Genomic DNA, 24,303 nt, shown 5'->3' with positions numbered 1-24,303 from the left:
GCCTATTGCTATTAAACTTTAAATATGTCAATTTTATCATTTGGTATTATTTACAAACATAATGAAACCTGTGACTTGGTAAGGAATAAGAGTAAGAGTCCAATTTTTGCTGCTCTTTTAAGAAATTAAAAGTGGCACAAACAGAAATGTCATGACTACCTTGGATTTTTAGATACAGGGTGATTTTTATTAAACATTCTGTGGTTCGGTCAACTTATCGAAAAGTTGGAAATGATTTAGGGGCGTAGTCATTTTTTTTCTGAAGTTCACATTTTTGATATACAAACTAAACTTTTGTGTGTTTTTCTTTAATGGAATACCGTCAGTGAATTTTAATATTTTATTAGACTTGTTATGAGTTTTTCAAAAATCTGTAACACTTCAGAGGTATTTCAAATTCAAAGCTTATATGTTACATTTTTTATTATGAGAGTTACGGAAGAGGTGTCCGTAATTATTCTTATTAATTTCTGCGTCCTTTTCTTTCTGTTATATGCCAATTATGAGAAATTAGATATTATAGAGGTGTATTATTATTATTGTTGTGGAATTACCGGTCAATTTTTTTTGTATCAATAATTGTTCTAAATAATTTTAAAAGTACCATAAAATTTATACTTATTTATTTATATATTTTTATATTCTGCGTTACGGAGTCGTCGCGTCATTCTGGGAACCAAATGGAGTCGTTATTATTATTGGGCTTCCCCAAATCGTATCGTATTCGGATATTCCTTGAAGAGGGTTAGAGATAAATTGGAAATCACCAGCGCACAATAATTTATTACAAAGCGCATATTATTATTAAATAATGATAGATAACACTCTACAGTTGCAATACATTGTTTAAAATATTTTTTTTACTAGTCACTTAAGAAGTGGTGAATTGACGGTCGATAGGCCAGTCCCAACATTAATTAATATCAATGTGCCTTTATGCATTTATGCAGTTTTACCCATGCACAAGTTTATTTAATATAAAGAATCTCTATTTTCCATGGCCTACTCCTGGTTCTCATGCGGTACATATTTAGGAGATGCTCATAACAAGTCCAATAAAATTGTAATATATATTATGATTTCCAGAACAAAACTAAGCACGCCACTGCATCCTACGTAAACAGCCATGCCCAAACTAACAACGCAACGTTTTCAAAACCACTTTGTATCTAAGAATCCAAGATTTCTGTTTGTGGCATTTTTCAGGAAAAAAAGTGTTATCAAAAGTGAGACAGACTGTACACTATGAACAACAAATACGATATTTTTCGGGTTTCTAAGATCTCGATAGACACATTAAAAAAAACGCTAATTGACAGAACGTTTTTCAAAAAGTCATTTACGATGCCGTATGAGCTTTCCAGTACTTTTTTTAATTGTCAGGGAAAGATGACGATTAAAATTCTTTTAAACTTACGATTTAGATTGAGTTTTGCGCCTGTCTATATTGAACTATATTGAAATGAGAATAAAGCCGGGCTTAACGGTAAGGACCTGTTAAAATGTTTGTCTTAATATTGCTCTCCGAACTCGCGAACAAAAGTCGGGGGTCACAATGAAACCGAGAGATCTGCGGTTTTACCTTTTCGCACAAAGAGCCGCAAATAGGATTGCCGAGTTGAGTCGGAATCAACATCCGGACGAATTTTCGACACATGCACGATATTTCCACAATGAAATTTCCACAACAAAACAAACGTGTATTTCGAATTCGCCACGTAAATTAAATACCTACGTTACCTAACATCGATAGCGACTTATTTTTTGCGAGTAATAACATGTTTATCGATTAGAATTTTAACGTGAGAGAAACGTGGATACAAAATAACAGGAAGTTTACGGTATCTGTGGTCAATTGCGGTCTGAGGATTTGAACGAAAGGCGATGAAAATTTTCGAAAACAAGATACGACACGTCAAAATATTAATTAATAAGTTCATACAAAGCATTTGGCCAAACCAACCACCAGAAGTTTCATTTCAATATCTCCGATTAAGGAATACGATGTTATAATGTTATTAATGTTTGTTTATTTCGATTAATTTTTTGGAAAATCAAATGCTAAGTAAATTGTCCTTACTTTTTCTGTAAACGTTAAAATATGCAAACCATATTTATGGATTCAGGACACCCGAATGGGAGATGCAACATATGTGTTATACGAGAGCACTTGGAGATTGGTGTTTCATAAGGTGGGGAGTTGTCAATTAACCACGGTCAATCGACCACTTCCTAATTGACTAAGCAAAAAATGTTTTAAATAACATCTTATAATTGTATTTTATAACAGGGAATACCCGAGTACGATACTTAACAATTCTAGGCATCCCAATAAAAATATCGACTCTATTTAATTTCCAGAAAGACGCGATGGCGACGTAAAGTACAATATAAATAACTAAATATAAATTTCATTGCATTTTTAAAATAATTTCAGTCAACTGACACAAAAAGATTTAAAAAAAAATGTTGAACACCAGATTTAACGTCTCTTACATGTTCGGCAGAATTGGGGTTTAAAATTATAGAATCAATAAATTAAAATTTTAGGTGAAAATTACGTGTCATTAAAGCTACACATGTTTTGGTAACTTTCCAAACCTGCGACAGTAAGTTGTAACTCGATGAAACGAATACAGCATACATTGTTGCAAAATTTCTTGACACTACTATATCACAGTTCGAAAATTTCGATCTGTATTAAATATTTATACCAAACTTCGATTTTTTTTTTTTAAATATCAATTGTTTGACACCCTTTTCGCTTAGTGGAAGGCCGCGAAACGGATACTTTTACGATTTCCAAGAGTTTCGTACGAATCAAAAAATATTCTGCTACTTTTTGCTGGGATTTTGGTAGTATTACTTTTGAAGATATCTAAAAATTTGGACATAATTAAAGGTCCACGAAACGCGGCGAATACCTTAGGATTAGCTATTTCTTGTACGGCTAATAATTTATTCTCTAAAAGAACAATTTTCAGGGTCTTCTGTCATTAACTAAAACACCTTGTATATAATCGAAAAAATGCGTGAGACAAAAGTTATAGCACCGGGCCTCCCACGTATTATTGTTGAAAAATTTTTCCGATAGGATGAATGATTTTGGAGGAAAAGATGATTACCAAAAAAAAAAAAAATACTTGGCGATATTTTATTTCTCCCAATTCAAAGAGACTAAATTCCGGTCTAGACTTCTATTTCTCTCCCAAGTCTGAAGTCGATAGCTGCAAATTTGGAGCACTTATTATGCTTTTTAATATTGGACGGACTATCGCGAACACCCTGTACAATACTTAAAAACCTTAAATGCAAAAGTTTCAGCCGTCTATATAGGCTATATCGTCATGTAATAGAATCTGACATCTAAAACACAGATTTCAAATTATTGCAAATTTTCAATTATAGGGTTACCCATTTTTCAGTTGTTTTGGATTTGTGGCGCACCCTGTATATTTTTGAAAAATTGTCAAGAATAATAGTTTATGGAGCTGTATTCTCTGCGTTTTCTGGTTCAAGAATTTTTTCGATTTTATAAAGGGTTTTTGAAAAATGATCTTTTTTGTAGACCTTTGCACACGCGACTTTTAATTTTTTTAAAATACTTCCCGACTCGCCAGCCCCCCCCCCCCCCCCATTTTCAATAGGTTCCGTCACGGGCCAAAGTTGCATATGTGTGCCAAATATGAAGTCCATTGCTTCAAATTTGGCACACATATGCAACTTTGCCCCTTTGCTATGAAACACTTATTGTGTTTCATAGCAATGTTCAAAAAACAGTCGAAAATCAGGGCCAAAAGAACACAATGATTGTAAATTGTAAAACATTTTGGTTAGTTGGTTGGTGGGATGACATTAAAAGAGATAAAACATAAAATTAACATGTGATTTTTGATAAATACATGTTTTGAAGCTGAATGTTCTTCAGACAGTCTGAAAACTGGAATAATTATTAAACCCCTATATAAAAATGGTGATTAGCTGGACCTTTCAAATTTTAGGCGAATGTCTTCAAAATATTCGGGCACGCGCTTGTCGAGCGCTCTTTCTCTATTACATAATGTCTAAGCTGTCTGCATTTGTAATCGTGCCCATGCACAGAAGCAAAGCGTCTTATCGAATATTTTATTTAGTTTTTAACGGTTTTGCTTGTTTATCTTGTCTGTTTTCAGTAATTGTGCTGTTTGGTTATTAATATTATTATATAAAGCTGTAAAACCCATTTTGCGTGAACTAGAAATACACATTCGAACGCGATCCGACTACACTGCGTGCTCGTGCGAATTGGCAACAACGATCGGAAATCGAGAAAAGCCTGAAAACCCAAAGGCCCTTCTTAAAACTCGACGGGGATCTGACTTATTGATTTATTTTTATTATCCAATTACTTAAAACGTTTCATCGCGTGTTTTCTCCATGCCGAATAATATTTTAATGGATACTTTATATTAACCTGTTACGGTTAAGTAAGCGACTATTAAGGGTGCTATTTACGGGACGTCGGCGGGGCGGCGGGACGCGGGGAGCGTTGGTCGGTTCCAAATGGACTGACTGCCGTAAAAACGGCGGAAAACGTTCAACGTTTTTATTGGATCCTTTTCGAGTCGCACCGTTTATAATCGAAGTATTTTCACCGTATACGATCACTATTATCGTTTCCAATTAAATAGTTGGGCGTCAAAATCGCTCCGCACCATTACTTACGCAAATTGAGTTATTATTTACGTCTTAATAGTTAAATATCTTTCTTTTATTTATGTCGGTCATCTTCAACAAATACTAATGTAGCATTTTTTAACGTTAAGAAATATCCAGCCTGATCAATCCTCGATGAAGACACCAAAAGCGTAATTTGAAGAAAAATTCACTCTTTTTGTTTTAAAAAAAGGAATACCCATTTTAATGATGATGGATAACCGAAAATACTTTCACTGGAAATTGTTTGTTCTCGGCGAAAATAATTGGGAAGTATGAAGCGGTGCCGAAGAATGCAGAAGAAAATCTCGATGAGACTTGGATTTAATGAAGGTTATATGGTACCAAAAAGGGCCTGTCGACGGGTATTAAAGTGCCTTCAGGAAGAGGAAAGATATTAATAATACTCTATATTGGAAGCGAAAAGGGATTTTCAATAGAAAGTTTGCTAACCTTTGAGTCGATTACCGAGAAGACATAAATTCAGATGTTTTCGAAGATCATTTTGATGTTCTTCCGGATGATTCAGTAGTGGTTATCAATAATGCAATCATTCGCGAAGCATAGAGCAAATTCTAAGTTCATCTTGGAGAAAACAAGAAATTATGGGCTGGTTAACCATCAAAAAAATTGAATTTGAACATACAGGGGGTTTAGTTCGGCGATAGTCGAAATTGTTTTTTTTTAAATGTCTCATTCGAAATGGAAGCTACTTTCAAATCCTGATATATGTTTTTGATATATTTGTTGACAAGGCAGTCGAGTTGGAAACTTATTTGGTATGTTAAATTAATTCAACTTTTGTGGAACACACAAAATTTTTTTTTTTATTTATTTTTTTATTTGTGACGTTCTCTGATGCTTTTTAGTATTGTTAATTTCTTATATATTATATGCTAAAGATCCAGGATTTCAAATTGTTCAAAATCTTTAATTTTGAATTCAGAATGGAAAGATCTCCTCAGAGAATTCATTTAGACCGGAAACCAAGATGGTTTATTTGACATTTGTAAGTTATTGATAAGGCTTTCTCGTCTAAAGTTACACAGAAAAGATGTTTTAAAATGTAGATATAGCAAATAGGACAGGTTCTATTTCGAGAGAGGCACTTAAAATGACGTGCTCAGCATGAAATGAATTAAAAATGGTCAAAATACATCGCGACCACTTAGTTCAAAGAAGGATAAACGATTCAAATGATTTCACAATTACCCTCAAAAACCTAAACAGGTGGATTATAAAATGCGCACCGGGCTAACATTTTCCGTAGAAAGATTCAGACCAAACTACTTCTCAAACTCTCCGATTATTATATGTGCTCGTACCTATATATAACAACTTCTGAACAGCGGAGATACTGATTTATTTCACATAACAAGCATATACAAAATGTTCTTCTAATACATTTTCTATTAGATTTAGAATGATCTCCTAAAGTTTCTTTTTGTATTCCCGACTATGTAATTTTACATGTTTACTATGCGATATCCTGAAAATTAGGTTTGTAAATAAATAAATAAATTATCCTAAGCACTTGAGATTTAGTTTACTGCGCTCCGTTGAATCACATTTACATTTGTTTCCAGAAACCACCCGTAAACGGAAAAAGGCAAGGGAACAACCGTTGGACTTAAAAGTGCCGGTTCCTCAGATCGAAACCAACCACCATTTTCAACAACAATCGCAGCAGCATCAGCAACAACAGCGTCAGAGTCAAATTGATACCGCGCAGCCCACCATCGTTGACGAAACGGCCGAAAACAAAAAAGGCAAAAAGAAAGCACGAACGACTTTTACCGGGCGGCAGATTTTCGAATTAGAGAAACAATTCGAACAGAAAAAGTACCTCAGCAGCAGCGAACGGTCGGAAATGGCGAAGCTTTTAAACGTTACGGAAACACAGGTAAGTGATCCTCAAAGGACTTTGTTTTCCTGTTAATATTGATTATCGGTTCGTTTATATCCCGAGATGTGTCGCGTGTTTTGTTGTTTTAATTTTTCCGATAACAAACGATGAAAAGAAAATTAATTCCGACGATAAAAATAAAAGCGAACGTAAAAGTGTTAAAAAGCACCCGATAAAGTGCGAAACGAGAAAAATAAAAACAAAGGTTACCTTTAAATTTTATTTGTTTTCGAAGTGACGGAGACAGAATTAACTTTTTATGTCTTAATTACCGAACCATTAAAAGTCGATTTATTTTGGAAGATCGGATCCCGGCCCCGCTGTGGGACTCGAAATAGAATATTAAAACGAATTCCCGCACGGCGTCGCGCAACGTTGCCGGATTTATCGGGTTTCAGAGATTTTCCGAATTCCGACGAACCTTTTATTTAAAAAAAAAAATCATGAAAATTATAACAATAATATATATAAAACCTTTAAAACGAAATTTTCCGGCTGTTTTATGATTTTCGATTTCGATTTATAATAAAATAAGAAAAGTATTGCGCAAATTGTCACGTGTCAATTACATTAGCCTTGTTTGCGAGCCACGTCGTTTCCGGTACTTTAGTCACGCCTGTAGATAAATATGGTCACTTATCATTTTGGCGATTGTCCATTCGTACGTACGATTGTCGTATGTATTCGGGTACGTACGACAATTATAACGCAAAATGTTAATATATGTTATAATTATACGAAATACCTAAAACTCCTTATGCAGGTTTGAAACACATATTTTTAACATATTAAATAAAACCTAAATTACTATTCTACCCTGCCGTATCATAATCAGGCTTTTTGTTTATTATTTATTCCTCTTTATAAGAACATTAATAATAATAATAATAAAAATAACGTTAACATATAATAATAATAATAATAACATATAACAAAAGGCTAAGTTGAAGTTACACCTCTTCACTTTGCGGTATATTAATTATTTGTTATTTGTTAGTCAAGCCTCTACAACATATATAATTAAAAAGCAAGCAATACGAAAGAAGATTTATTTATACATGTAGATATATGCTTAATTTATAAATAAAGTCCTAGGTTAGATGAATAGACAGCTGTTAAGCTGATCTTCCTTGCTGAACTAAAACTCTCTTAAAGCATTAAGTATGATACTTTTTGTTTTTTGTTTTGGATCAATGAAATACCATCAGCTTCAATGCAGGAATGTAGCCTACTACGCGATGTAAGGACTTTCGCATTGTTAGAAAAACTGTTTTTTTAATATTTAACACCCCTTGGCATGTATATATACTTATAAACACCCTGTATACAACATAAATATAAAGGATAATTTAAATAGGCACGCTTTGCGTTCTTAAACCCCGGAAAATGCCTTTTAGGGATATCGAGTCGAATAGAAAATTTTAAAAAGATGCGTAGGTTGGAAGTAACCAATTAGAGTCACTAAAAGAAGATGGCGGAACGTAAATAGCGACGCCCCCGCAAAATCCGCGAGCGGCAAACGAAAAACGAACAAAAATACAAAAAGCGTTCTGCAGTTTGGTTAATATTTGATCCGTGTAAGTTTTGTTGGCAATTAGGAACGACATGGGGGCTAAATAAGCGCCGGCGGGTGGCCAGCTGCCGATGTAACTCATCTCATCTCATCGCGTTTCCCTTCGCATCGCAAGCCCACGCAGGACCGGACAAGGCAACTTCCATCGATCGAACGGTTACGGAAATATTTCGAAAAATAAAACGTTTTGCTCGGAAATTACTAGTCGTGTTCTGGAACATTAATACGCCGAAATAAAACCCGGAAAATTCTCGAGAACTTTCAAAAAAAAGTTTGCCGCGATACGATTACGCAAATATTTCTTACTGGGAAACTATTAGCCGCAGCCCATAGATCGATAATAGCAGCCGGGGAAGCAGAATTTGTTTAGCGTATATTTTTTGACCAATTTATGAACTATTCGAAAGTCTATTTCGGGTGTAGAGTAGTACGATCTAATTAGGTATGCAAACGGATTACAGAGTGACCCAAAGAATACTTAAGGCAGAATTTTTTTACTAAAAGTGGCCAATCTGACAACACTGCTGTTGCCATTTTTTAATTCTGTACGTTCAAAAACCCCCAGGTACTGAATTTTATCATTCCAGCTTGGTAGCTTTTGAGATATTTAAGCGTTCTGGTAGTTTTTACTAACCCAGTATTGTCTCAGTCATAAAAAGGGGAATCAATATTAATTATTATTGGCATTTTCACCAGTAAATTTATACACATTTTGCTAAAAGAATGCATTAATTTGTTTTTAATTTTTTACTCATATTAAGAAACAGAAATGTAAATGCGGTTTTCGCTAACATGCAAGCAATCGAAATCATTCCGTTTAGGGCAGTGTTGATGGCCTGAGAATCATTTTCAACGACTCCAAGTTTGACACCATCCGTTCAGCCATTTTGAAGTTATTGTCATTGATTTCTGAAAATACTTGGAAACTCTCAGTATTGTAGTACTGTTCACTTTTGGAGGGAATATTTCAATGTTCGGCTGTGTTCGGGGCAGCGCATACACAGTATAACAACTTAACAACAATAACAATAGTTAGTATAGAATGGAACAGGTCGAAGGTTTGTAAATCTTGCAAAAATAAAGAATAAATATTTTATGTTACCATTACTTACCCAGTTTTATTTTCTTTTATCTTTTAGACCATCTAACAAAGAAGTTAACTCTCAACCTGAAACTAATGAACAAAAAGGCTTTAGCAAAATATTAACCAACTAAAACGGAGGTTGCCAGGGAGGAATACAAACGGAATTTCATGACCCAGTCTATTCGTAATGACAAGAGAGCTTATTTAAACCACAAATTTAAACAAGATCCAAAAGGTTTCTGGTAAATTCTGAAATACCTTAATGTTAATTCTAAGGCCCAGCTCTACGACAGATGGTTGCGGTACAGCTGAATCATTCAATAATATTTTCATCGACAGTGTTCCTGAACTGTACGATGGGGACTACGATATTATCAATGAATATTATAATAGACAATTCAAACAATTTAAAAATAAAATTTATTTTTCTGAAGTGACTGGAGAAAGTCAGATACTCCCGTCTGTAAAATACCTAATTACCCACCGATCTAGCGTGCGGGAAGCGTCACTTTACCACGTCAGCTTCGTTTCCCATGAATCAGGTGTTTTTGAAGATATTTCGCACGTTTGTTAATTCTGACAGTCATATCAGTGAATGTATTCGTGTTGTTTTACGAAAATGTACTCAAAAACTAACGGCCGTAGAAAAAGTATAGTATGCAACACGTTCGGTAACATTTTTGTTTATTAAAAACTCGCTCCGCTCATGTCAAATAAACTCGTGAGTCAAATGCCATTTACCGCACTTGTTGCATAATATACTATAAACTTGTCTCTCCCGTTCTTCCCCACCTCACACCTCATAACTTTTCACATTAATAAATGTAGTGTTTAATCAAAATTTCCTTCCTTACGGAAAAAGTCTCATGTTGCGCCAGTAGTTACGGTTTCCTCCCCAAATACTCTCTCTCATTTTCGGCCATTTAGCATATTGTGTTCGTTGTCCAAAGTATACTCTGGTACTCTTGGACTTAAGCAAGGAGTTCCATACGCTAGATCATACTGTACTTCTTAAGAAGCTTAAGTATTTTGGACTGAGCCATTCAGCTGTGCATTTTTTTAAGAGTTATTTGAAGGACCGATGCCAAAGAGTGTAATATTGCTAGCTTTGTTGCTACTAAGAAGGAATATCCCAGGGAAGTGTGTTGGGACCGTTATTGTTTTTAGTCTATACGGCAGACTTTGCGTATCACCTCAAATATTGCATGTCTCATCAATATGCTGATGACATGCAGATTTATTATACATTTTATAAAGATAACATAGATGAAGCAAGTCATTATATAAACACAGATTTAAATACAGTATCTCGGTTGTCTTCTGTTCACGGTCTGCTTCTTAATAGCAGGAAGACTCAGCTACTTCTTTTTGGTTCTAATGGAGAGAGCGTCTGTGGTTTTAAATAATGATGGATGCTATGAAGGCCATGTGACAACATTAATATAAAAAATCATTTTAAATAATGAAAATGTTGTACATGTTTAAGAACATTCTCACGACGAACATTTGATTAAAACGGTGTGATAGTCTAATACTATCGAACTTGGGGTATGGAGACGTTGTTTATAGTCTTACTTCAAAAAATAAAGGATGTCTGCAAAAAATTCAGAATTCTTGTTTATGTTATTGCGATTACCTCAGGAAAAATGATTATATCACTGATTATCTAAAACAGTCTAGGTGCTTACACCTTGCCACTCTAGTACATAGCATTAAAACACCTGCCCTCTGATTTATTTAACAAAAAGGGTCCAACATCCACCAGCGTGTTCATGGCGCTGCGAGTTGTACCATATTCCCAAGCACAATACTCAAATTTATAATGACATCCCTGTTACTGTTAAAGTTTATCCATCTGCTAGGGCGTTTATAAATAAATTCAAAGATGTATTGTTAATGAGGAGAGAATGAGTTAAGTATATAAATAATCAATCGCGTTTCTTTTTTTTTTAAATAATGTATGATTGTTAAATTATAATTCTTATAATGTTTTCTTAAGGGTGATTAAATGAGCAGCTATGCTGGATCCCACCACCAAGTGTGTATTTATTGCATAACGTATCCCTACAGCACCAATAAAGACATTTGAATTGAATTAAATTGAATTAAATATTTCATATTTGTTTAGACTGGAAAGGATGGAGAACGTTCTTATAATCCAGCTTTCATTTCTGGGTTATGGTGCGGTTTCCGTACAACCAAGAGGAACCAATTGTCTTCTTTTTTTTTGCATGCGTTTTACTCATTTTATTTTTGAAATAAGACGTTATTAATTAGAAACCGTTGCAGTTTTGTTACTTTTAACTAAAATTCTAAGACAACTGTGTTTAAGACTCGCCTGTAGTAAACGGAAGGGACCATTCTTTTCAGCACTGGTACCACAAGCCAGGACCGTATTTAAGATGTTAGCCGACACGAACTGTGCCGTGCGGAATCTTGTATTTTAAGAGTAGGGAAATTTTCTTTGATTAAACTGCTTTTTATAAATGTTCCTAAAACTGTCTTTTCTTGAGATAGCTCGATTTCAAGTTGAATTTTCCCATTACATAGGTTGAACTCTTATATTAAAAACACATTAGAAAGCTTAAACTGATTTCCAATTTAATGGATTTTTCATTGCATGGACTAATAATAATCGAGAGAATCTCACCGATGAAACTCTACACCAATCCGTCAGATTTTAGCATTTGTATGCCCGAAGTACCGCAGTACGGTTCTGGAACGTCATTGTGGAATTGCGAATCTATTTATTGAGGATTACAAGGAGAAGCCCCCAAGCGGGGTGGACCTGCGGTTAGATCTTCATAAAAATTTACCAAAGTTAAATACTAGAACTGTATATCGTCGGGCGAGCTCTACCGATATTTAGTTCTTAGTAACTTAGGGCTTAGAAAAATGCGCGTGGAAGCTTTAAATTAAAGCCTAACTAAAAAGCTTCGCCGTTAATAAAATGGAGCTTAGTTTTTCCTTCCGTTTTCATCCGTTTCTTCGTTTAAAACGACGACGACGACGCGTCGACGCACTTGCGGACGTTTAATACCGGCACCCAACTTACATAAACATCACTAATGGCCCCCAAAAGTTACAACCGAACACGAAATGATCCCGGCGTGGTTATTGGATCAATTAAACGCTATTAATTTGCGAAATGTAATAAAATCGGGAAAAGGCGAGTGCACATTTTAAATAAAATATATATATGTATATGTGTGTATTACGCACCGAATTAATAACGCAGGAGAGCGTTTATTAAATTTTTTTTAAGCGATTCCGTATCGATCAATCAATAAAATGATAAATTTAGAATGGTTGTTTTAAATGTTCCGCCAGATTTATTATTTCAAATTCGACGGTTAAAAATTGGTGGCGTTACAAAATAGCGACCGTTTTGTTTTTTTTTTCTATTCTTAAACATCCACATTCATTAAATTGAGATTGTTGTGATGTAATTTTGGGCATTTCGGCAAGGGCTTGAGACAACGATTACCCATTATATTATACCATTGGAGAACATGCCGAAACATGAAAATCCAAGTAGATTTTGGACATAATGAGTTAATTAAAGCTCAAGATTAATACGACATTGCGTATATGTCAAGAACACTAGATAATGAATGTAAAAAATGTGCGAACGCGCAAAAATCCATAGGAATTATAATAACAAAATATTTGACGCAGGGATAAAGATCAGAGACGCCCAGGTAAGAACAGCCACCACACAAATTAACTTAGTAGTCTAGAACCAGTGTTTAACAAAACTCACAAACTTGGAATGTATGTAACAACTTATGGGGCCCAAAAGAATGTTCTAAAACCTCACTTTAACAAAAAGCTAAGAAACCAAACAGTCAGAGAACAGATGGATATAACAACTTGAAACAGTAATAGACTGGAGTTCAAAACAAAGAAGCAAAGGGAGTAAATTAAAGAAAACCTGGATTGAACAAACTGAGGAACAAGTAGAAAGGAGTAATCTAAATGACAAAGACTGGACAAATGAACAAATGCGGAATACGGCTACGAAAGCTGAAAAAACCAAAAAAGTGTCCCCAGCTCATGGAGTTACGACCCTGCGTGGGTTTTAGCCGACTTGACAACACATCTCCACCTATTTCTGTCTCTCACAAGCTCCGTCTAATGATCAATGCCTATAGCCTTCAGGAGTCTTTTCCCGGTTGGTGCATCTTCCAGTACGAGCTTTGATATTCTGTCAACTGACAATTTTCTAACGTGGCCTGTCTATTGAGTCTTCTGGACGTTATTTGCTTTTTTTATTTTTTGTTTGTTGATTGTTATCCTCTATCTTCCTGTCGCATTTTTCGAAGAACTTGCGACTTGCGATTTGGTGGATCTTTGTTCGCCTAGTGAACTTATAAGGTCCGTTATATGTCAATAGAGCCTCCCCGTTACAATTGAAATGTCGATGTCGTTAACGGGTCGAAGTCTCTCAAGAATATACCTATTTATGTGTAAAAATATCGTTGAAAGGATCAGGTAAAATGCTACCGCATCAGTCAAACAGAACTCGATATGGTCAAATGTGTAGATAAACCGACAAACTAAGAAGAATATATAAAAGTATTATACAAAGTATATTGTTGTACGAGTCGGATACATGGGAACTAACAAAATGTGATAAACACTGGAAGCGATAAATAGATTGTAGAAACAATGATATCAGAAGAAATGGACATGCGCAGACTTAAGTGCGAATGGAAACTTTGACAAAAAAGATTTTAAACTGCGGAAGGGACAAAAAGGAATTCCGAAGGATATAAAGAGAAGAGGAACGGAAGCACCAGAGGGTACGAGCTGTTGTTCCTTCGTATGTTGTTACTTAAATTCTCCGACTCTTTCAAAATTTTACTCGCCGACAGTAATTTCCTAACAATTCGATTTTATCTGGCATGTGTGTTTGTATATTTAGTTGCGTTTTCATTGATTTGGAGCCCAGTCTTCTTTGCTTCTTTTTCAAATCTGATCAAAGTTTCTATCAAGCAACAGAAAGTTAGGACCTTCTTGCATTCCTGATTATAACATTCCAGAGCTCGTTAGTTCCTGTTAAACGTTGTACGAAAAAATTGGTAGAGTCTGTTCATAGATATAAGAAAGTAACTAACTGATACGAATTAAGGAAAGACTCGGGCAAGCTATAAGAATGAAATATGGCCGAACAGGTCCGTACTTTGCTTAGAATTTAATTATTTGGGGTTTTGTTAGGAAAGATATTAACGATATTTATTTATTTATGTATGTATTTATGTTTAAATCTAAAATAAAATTACAAATTATTTTTATTACATACTTAAATTACTTAAAATTATTCATATATATCAGTATCACTATCGCTATCATCGCCTGTTCTAATTATTATTTGTTCTATATTATTTGCAATATAGGTATACGATTGTTTTGCTTTTTCTATATGTTTAACAGAATTTGCCCAACTTTGTGGAGGGATGTTAAAAACTTGAGTTTCTATAAGTTTGAGGACATTGGAGTTAACACGGGGAAAAACATTGTTACGACGAATGGCAGATTTCAGTTGGTGCCAAACATGGTCAATGGGATTAAATATACAGTGGTAAGGTGGAAGCCTTAAAACTGTATGCGCTAGATTTTATGCATAATTATCACAGACGTATTCCTTTTGTAGGTTCAAGCTTTGTAGAACCTCGTTATATCGTTATTATACATGTAGTTTTGGATTGTTGCTTTTGTGTCACAAGAGGAAGGGGTGTTAGTCAACTGTCCACTGTGATAACTTGCATTGTCCATTACAATTACGCTATTAGGAGGAATGTTTGGAACTAGTTTGTTTTTAAACCAACTTTCAAATAAATTAGCGGTGGTGTCTTCATGGTAATCCAGAGAAGAATATTTAATATTTTCCGCAGACACAGAAAATCCATTTGGAATCCAACCATCTTTACAGCCAGCATGCAAAATAGTTATTCTTTTACCTCTTTTTGATGGCGCGTTTGTTTTACACTTATCAGTTGAGTCAACCCAAACCTTTTCCGGGGTATCATAAGTGTCGAAGCAGGTTTCATCCAAGTAAATAATTGGCCTTTGTTGTTCTCTGTAGATCCTAATTTTTTCTAGATATTCCAGTAGCCATTTCCGAATTCTAAAAGATTCTATTAAAACTTGCCTTTTGTCAATTTTTTGAAATCTAAAACCCATGGGTTGAATACACTTCCATAAGGTAGTTCTGCCACATTTAACACCGGTTTCATATTTTTCAAGCCTCCTAATTAAGATATCCAATGTAGGCACGCTTTGTTCCTCGTATAACTGGTAAATTTTACGCCGTATTATATCTTGATCACTTTCATCTACACTCGAGAAAATGTCAGCATCGCTCCTTTTTTTCCTCGCTGAAATGGGAGTATTCACAATTTTCCGTACAGTTGATGTTGGAATTTTCGTCAATGGGGCCGTTTCTTCTAAAGATAAAAATAAAAATTATTTTCGATTACGGATCACAATTTTACCCGAATTTAAATTCCGAAACTTTAGGTAATAATCTTGTTGCATTATATGTTAATGACCACTCTTGGATAATCCCATTCAAAAGCAACTAGTCACTTTCTTATGTCTATGGCCAGACTTGTAGTTTAGTTTAAATCGGCGTATTCTCGCGTGTCTAAGGTGTTAAAAAAAAAGAAGAGGTGATAAATTCACCCGAATTCATCCATCGGGAACGACATTTTGAGGCGGCACTTATCGATCTCTGGCATTTCGGGGTTTTATAACGACGACGACGACGTTACACGGATGAAAACTTTACAGCTGTTGAATCCCCGACGGATCAAAATTCTTCCCGAGTCATTTGGGAAAATTAAACACCGCCTTAATATATCAATTACTCACGCTTTACACTTTGGTGGACGCGAAAAGAGGTCGCGCCGATTACGCGTATATATACCCATACCTTCGCAAAAGAGATTGTAAACACATCGGTAATTGATATTAAAAGGTGTAAGGGAATTTTCCGGTTTATTGCTAATAAATTACGTGATACTCGTAAGGCGTAAAAATAGACGAAAAAAGCCTCTCTAATGTACGCACGTATCAGCGACAACTGAGCAGAATCGATTCGAACCCCTGTAGTTATTTTGAATTAATTTGTAACAGGCGAAGAAAAAAAAACATTCCATCGCGTCTCGCCCTTTAAAGGAAACATTAATTAAACAAAGAAACTGAGATGAAAAAAAAAGTAGTTTTGAAAAAAAAAAAACAAAATGATCAATGAAAGGGTTGATAATTGCAGTAATTTATACCATAAGAGTACATAGTATAGTGTGGCTCAAGGTATATCGTCTTGGCTTGGCTTGCCTCCTCCGCCAAAAAATAATTTCGACCTTCATACCCATTGTTACTGATTAAACCGAACAACCAATCATTTATTCATACTTTGTCGAATTGTTACAAAATGAAATTTAAGGGCAACTTTTGGAAGTGTTAAAATTTATATGCTATTAAAAAATAATTTGTATTAAGTGAACAGATGAGGTATACTGTTTTACGTCTTCCTCCATATAGTGTAATAAATTTAATTAAAAATGTAACTAATACTATACCCGTTGATAGCTGGAAAAATGCAGTACAGCACATTTTAAAACTTAGAGCCCGTGTAATTAATCTGAGAGTGAAATAGAAGTAGATTTTAAAATAAAAATGTACTAAAATTGATAAAATTGGTACTCATGTGTTTTGTTATACCTAAATAAACACAGACATGCAAAGACTACAGATACAGATACTGGGACTATCGGAAGTACGCTGGCCTGGCTCAGGCATTTGCTATCAAGATAAAGCAATCTTCTACTATTCTGGTGCAGACAATGGTGATCACAGTAATGGAGTCGGCATAATCCTAAGGAAAGAACTAAGACACTCAGTGATAAATTTCATCCCCTATAACAACCGCATGATGCTACTACAAATTAGAGCACATCCCTTAAATATAAATCTGCGGACATAGAAAAGTTCTACTCAGATCTAGAAGAACTAACAATAAATATTAAGAAAGAGGAGGTGCTCATTATAATGGGCGACTTCAATGCAAAGATTGGAAATGGTAAGGTTCAAGACTGTGTTGGTAATTTCGGATTGGGTGCGAGACATGAACGTGGAGACAGATTGGTGGAGTATTGTCAGGAGAAAAACCTAACAGTCACAAATACATTCTATAAGCTACACCCTAGAAGGCTGTATACTTGGACGGCGCCGGGCGATAATGATCATAGACGAATAAGAAATCAGATCGACTTTATAATGATTAATAAACGTTTTACAAATGGAATACAAAGCGCAGAAATGGAATACAAGCGCAGACGGCAACACAGACCACAACCTTTTGCTAGCCAATATAAAATTCCGCCTAAAGAAGCAAAGTAAATATAAACCGCCACTCAAGCTAAACGTAGAAAAACTTCGAACCGAACCTTCATGAAACACTACACGAAGGGAGTAACTGGAACGATATGAAAAATGCAATATTAAAAGCTGGGGAAGAAGTCCTCGGAAACATCCCAGTGAAACCAAAAAAAGAATGGATGACCCCCGAAATTCTTATACTTATGGAAGATAGAAGGAAGCATAACAATAAATACAGGGAAAGATATGACAACATAAATAGGCAAATAAAACGCGACATCAAGAGAGCTAAAGAAGATTGGCTGACACGCGAGTGCCACGAATTGGAAGAACTTCAGAAAAACACGACACATAATTTACACAGGAAACTAAAAGAACTATCTAGGAAAACTAGGAATAACACAACTTGCATAACAAGGAATGAGCAAGGTCATATAATATTAGACGAGGAGGAAATAAAGCACTACTGGGAGAATTACACTAGACAACTATTCCACGACGACCGAGGCAACATAGAAATAACAACAGCAAACCAGCGAACTCAAGTATGCTCTAAAAAACAGTAATAATAAAAAAGCCGCAGGCCATGACAGGATGCCAATCGAACTCCTGAAAGCACTCGATGAAGAGAACATAATCAGGCTAACACAAATTTTTAATGATGTGTACAATTCCGGAAACATCCCAACAGAATGGCTAAAATCAACATTTGTAGAGTTTACAACGAAAGTCGTGCAATGGGGCTCACAATTAACATAGAAAAAACTAAATTTATGGTTGTCTCAAAGAACCCGGCCAGGCAACATCAATTATACATAGAAGAACGAGCTGTTGAACAAGTCGAAAAATTCAAATATTTGGGAGCGTACATCACCTCTGGCCTAGATCAAGATCAGGAAATAAAGGTCAGAATCGAAATAGCAAGACAATCATTTCTTGGTTACAGGAAGATACTCTGTAATAAAAACTTGTGTCTCAGTTTGCGATTGAGGTTCGTCGAATGCTATATATGGTCACAATTATTATATGGGGTAGAAACCTGGACACTAAAAGCACAGATTGTCAAAAAACTGGAAACCTTCGAGATGTGGCGAGACGCAAAACCGCATATCTGGGGCACATCTTAAGAAATGATAAATACCGTCTGCTACAAAATATTATGCAGGGAAGACTAGATGGAAGAAGGGGTATCGGAAGAAAAAAGAAATCCTGGCTAAGAAATGTCAGGGACTGGACAGGGTTGAATGTGGGGGAATTGTTTCATGTTGCGAGGGATAGAGAAGCGTTTGGAGTAGTGGTCGCCAACCTCCAATGAAAGGGAGAAGGCACAGGTAACTATAAGGTAATCATTTTTGTGAGGTCATTTATACAAATATCCCCATATTGTGATACATTTTTGGGAAGCTCACATCAAGCGGAATCAAATTGAGATATATACGTTCCATTAAAAAAATATATATTTTTTTTTCGAAAAGACGAAACCAATTAGAAAAAAACTGACTACGCCACCGAATTCTACTTAAACATGTATATCAGATGCGCTTTTCAACTTTCCGACATTTCATACCCGAGATACGATGGGTGCCCCAAAACTTCAATTTTCCAATATCACCGTGCATTTTAAAAACTAAGCAAGTTCTGAAAATTTTGATAACGTCATCTTTCGTTTCAATAAAAGTAGGTTTGTTAAAACGCAAGCTTGTATCTTCACCAACAACGGACATACCCCTCAGTCGCCACCAAGATGGAACACAGTGTACATCAAAAATAAATATATCGTAAAATATTTGTGCTATCAAGAAACATCGAATTTGTATCACATATTCAATATTTAGTTAGTAGCAAAGCGCCAAAACAAAAAATGGAAAAAATGACACCAACCAAACTAACTAAACTGAACTACTGACTGAAACTAACCAAAACTAGCCAAGACTAACTGAACTGAACTGAACTTTCGTAAATCTATGCCAGTAAAAAGAGACATGTCCCAAGTTTCGTTGTTTTTTTTTGCTGTTTTTGCGGAAACGGAAAGAGCATTGATGTATGTTCCATTTGAAAAATAAGTGAAATATCAGAGACAATTTCACAGTGTTGAAACCAAAGGAATTTATTTTTATTTAAGCAGCAAAACCATACTAGCCAACTGTTATTAGCTCCTCGAATTGCGTATTGTAGTGATTCGGATTTGAAACGCAACCGATATACTTAAATGAATGCGGAAAACTATATTGCGCGTGAAAAGTTTTAAATGGCCTAACAGGGAGAAAAAGAATTATTATATTGCCAGGCTAAAGTAGGTAGGTTGTAAAGGGTGCTTTATTGGGGCGCGCTGAAGGGTGGCTGGAGGTGGTTATTATCCGCACAATCCTAGAAATCGCAATGACATCAATAAAATAGTAAGTTTATCGATTAAAGGCCGCACTTAGTCCTTTCCTCATTCAAGCGCAATTTTACGATCAATCGTAAATATGGCCGCGCATAAACGTTAACACTATAATAAATGCCTAATACCGTGGAAACTGGTGAACGCTGTCGTTTTAATTTGGCTTAATGTGTCTGGTTACGCGCAGAGAAACTTTTTGGCAAAATTCGCGTAAATCACTCACCTGATGATTCTTTTGATATTATGCGATACCAGGTTGTGCGGCAGGCCGGTTTGATATAAACAAATGAAAAACGTTTGATGTGGTCGGCGGCATGGGTCGATGTAACGTTTTATTATTTGGTAATCCGATTTTCCCCGAATTGGAAGCATCGATTTCGGCCGATTTATCCAATGCATTTGCCAGGCAATTCCGGAAATGATGAGTATGAATAAACACGCACGCAGGCGGTGGTCTTCATATTAACTGCAACAAACGTATATTAATGGGTGAAATCCTGAAACATATGCAATAAATGGTGAAAAGGAAAAGAAGGAAAAGTGTACATACTCCGTAATTAGTTTTAAATTCCTCGAGAATTCTGTAATACTGTACTCCATAACACCTCAGCGGTTTGTGGACATGGTATATCCTTCAATTTTCCAAAATTCCTCGGCATATAGTTAGGAATCTTCGCAAATTTTCTAAATTTTTCCTTAATTAGTTGGAATTCCTTGGAATTTCTTCGAATTCTTCCGTAATACTGTAAACCATAGTACCGTTGCAGTTTGCGTTCACCAAATTCCTTTAATTACTTATAATTAAATGTAATTCTTTGCAAATTTTCAAAATTCTTAGTTAATTAGTGGAATGTTACTGTACACTATTATTCCTCTACGGTTTGAGACTACTTCGAGGTCTACTTAAACTAACCTTACCTATTCTAGTAGTCAAATATAGTTTTTAAGTAAGTTCCTGCAGTTTTAATCACTATCACTTTAACTGTATGTATGTATATATAAATAATAGCGTAATAACCGATGTTAACTAACCAATTACTTATCTAACTTAACAAAAAGTAATAAAATATCCAAATTTTAGATCAAAATAAATAAATCGCACATAAATTGTTACTGTTTCCGCCAAATTCAATACAAATTTCTCTAGTTCGATTCTGAATGGTGAGGATCCGTTTCAATTTTTAAAATTCGAATTACAATTATTTTAGAATTGCCACCGTCATAGAATTACATCGATTTTAAAGCGGGGCAAGATATTAAATTTAAAATGATCGTACTAGGGTGAAAGGTGAGAAATTCGAATTAGTTCCAACCTAATTTCTAGAAGGTGCTTTCATACTTCATATAATACTTCATATAATTATATAATAATAAATAAATAAAGATAAATAATAATTATAATAATATAATTATATATAAACATATTTTTTACCCCTTAAAGCTGACACTATTTTGATTTCCGACCATAAGGAAAGAGCCATGCTTTCTGCCTAAAAAATGTACTTCCTTAATTTAGGAGAATTGCTTTTTTTATAAAATTAAGATGAATACTTTATTTTTATGAGATATATTAAATATATTACTTGGAAATCGTAACTTATTATACAAAAATTTATCTAAGAGGTAAGGGTGTTGTGGTGGGGGTTGAAACTGAGACAACGCGACCGTTTTATACATCCACGTTCTACCTAAGTAATCCGTCGCTATTTTTAGAGTTAGTAAAAGCAAATTGTCTTTTTAGTGTCGCATCAATTAGTGGAATATTTTCCAGGCCATCAATTTTAAAGAGCCAGATTTTGGCTTCGCTATTTATAGCCTTACATAATTATATAATGTATCACATGTCGTCGCTGACAGTCCGACCCAGATCGACTAAATCATCGGCTTTTATTATTATGGAGGACCCGAGTATTGGATTTTCGACAAAAATAATTATTGCCCACTTAAATGTAACCGTGTCTATTTTTAAGTTTTATTAAAGACTATAACGTTGCTTTCGGTAGCCTTTACAATATGTGCGTTACAGTCCTGAGTCAATTTAAGTGTTCTATATTTATAGACATTCCGGCTGTCACACTGTAAGCCAGAGAACATTTGCCGGAGCTAATAGTTTAAATGTATAAAACGCCTAATTACGTCGACACAGTTGTGCGTCTTCTTCTTGCCTCCTTCTAGCCCAAAAATACAAAGGAAAAACAAAAGCAAATCACGCTACGGATTCCCCATGTTCCAAACAAAACCGCTACTTTGTCAGTATACTCGCGAATGAGCAATGAGCGTGTAACGCTTAATTTTAAAAGCTTTTCAACGCTTCCAACGGACGCTCGTAAAAACTCGAAAAAGTAATCAAGCTAAATTAGTATGTAAACTAAAAGCGAAACTCCTTTAACAGTCTACCGCTTATCGTTAAAATGTAACTCGATCGCTATTATACGTTTTACTACGAGCACCCGTAAATCTATCGAGACTCATGGAAAAGATTTTGTTTTATTTACTCGTCTCTGTTTTTTTTTTTTCAAAACGGGAAACTGTTAAGCGGTTGCTCTTCATCATTCAAAATAAGACAATGTCTATCTTTTTCTATCTGCAAGGTTCCGTATATTCTCAAGTGTTCGTAAATCCTTTTTTTTTGGCGTCTCCTTAAGAGCTAACTTAATGTGTCAAAAAAGATTTGAATTATGACAGTCATCAACAACAAAACCAGCGTTCTAGCACTTGTTATGGTTAAACACTGTCATAGCCAACTTGCACTAACTAAACTTATATGGCGACAGCATATTATTTGTGATAGACTAATGTTCAATATTTCAAAAAGTAAAAATATTAGGCATATAAAATTGCCTTAATTTTTCATAAAAATCATAAAAATAGGTAGTTTCCATTAAAAAAATTAAAAAAGTCTTTTGGTATTTTTTAAAATTTCAATTTTAATCTTAATTTTCGCGTACCCTGTATTAATATGTAAAGAAATTTCTTATAAAATCTGTTATTCGAGTCCTTTATCTACAATAAAACTTACTCAAGAGAAACAAATTCTTCCGAATGAAGAAATTGGCAAATATTTTACGTCTTGCAAACGTCATTTTTGGCATAAAAAATTAAATATATCAAAAACGGTTAGACTTAGGTATAGGACATTATACACAAAATATTTCTAGAATTTTGTATAGAATTATAAAATGAAGCAATATACCAGGTGTTCCATTTAAAATAAAAAAGTTAATACTCGCCCAAGAAAAATGAAACACCCTGTACATTCAACATTAAAATAAATTGAAGGTTTATAATACCCCAATTAACTTTTGTATTTAACTTTCGGCTCCATCCCTTATAGTTTCTGAGATAAGCTAGTGGCCCAATATAAACGGCCCTATACAATGCCCTTGTTTTATGAATAAAATAAAACCCCGCGTAGGCCCGTTAGAAGATCAAAGCGGCGCTAAGCAGTCGATCGGCTCGCGTTACTCAGCTATAGGGTAATAATCAACAAATTAGCTCATTATTACTAAAACATTAAAGCTTCGAACAATTATCCCGTAATCTGCATGCGGTTAGTTAATACGTCGACCCGTGTAATAGCGATACGCGATAATAAATTCAAGAGACGAGGCAAATTCGAATTAACGAAATGCCAAACACGAGCATTTGAAAATACATTTTCCGCATAAACACGATATTCATCTTTGCAGAGTAACTAATTTCGACGGTGTACGTTAGTGTGAGTTTGTGTGTGTACATATATACGAAATTAAAGTTGCAGGTAATGTCAGTGTACCGTTAGCAAATGCGTTCGCGCCAAATTCAATATTTTGCTTTATTCGATATACGGGGTGAGACGAACCAGAGTTCAACGAAAATTTTTCAAAAAGTTATTTTTTTATTGGGAAAAATCGATATAAAATGAATGTAGATAAAATATATCCTTCAGTTTAGTTATCGCCGGCGCGATATTTCTTCTTCTTCTTCTTCTTAAAATTCCATCTTCTATCGAAGGTTGGAAACCATCATGGCAATGCGGACCCTGTTGACAGCCGCTCTAAACAGCTCGGTGCTGCTACATCCGAACCAATCCCTCAGATTTCTCAGCCAGGATATTTTTCGCCTTCCGACACTTCTTTTTCCTCGGATTTTCCCTGAATGATTAGTTGTAGCAAGCCATATCTCGAGCCCCTCACCAGAATTTCCGGTTCACATCCCATCCTTCTGTGCACCTCAGCAGTTGAGACCCTTTCCGTCCACGATATCCTCAGGATGCTTCTGTAACACCAGAGCTCAAA

The 24,303-nt window shown here is 35.1% G+C and overlaps 1 protein-coding gene across 1 annotated transcript in view; it reads left to right on the top strand.

Annotated features, from left to right (window-relative positions):
- Positions 1-24,303, top strand: part of LOC132708805 (hematopoietically-expressed homeobox protein hhex-like) — a 91,022-nt gene that overhangs the window by 4,875 nt on the left and 61,844 nt on the right. The window contains exon 2 of the mRNA XM_060681392.1: positions 6,282-6,598. Coding sequence (XP_060537375.1) covers positions 6,282-6,598 — 317 coding nt within the window. The remainder of the gene's footprint in view (positions 1-6,281; positions 6,599-24,303) is intronic.

This window comes from Cylas formicarius, unplaced genomic scaffold (assembly GCF_029955315.1).
Source record: "Cylas formicarius isolate icCylForm1 unplaced genomic scaffold, icCylForm1.1 PGA_scaffold_12__32_contigs__length_19106922, whole genome shotgun sequence".
NCBI classification, from domain to species: Eukaryota; Metazoa; Arthropoda; class Insecta; order Coleoptera; family Brentidae; genus Cylas; species Cylas formicarius.
Note: the sequence above shows the minus strand (reverse complement) of the source record. Positions and strands in the feature narration are given on the sequence as shown.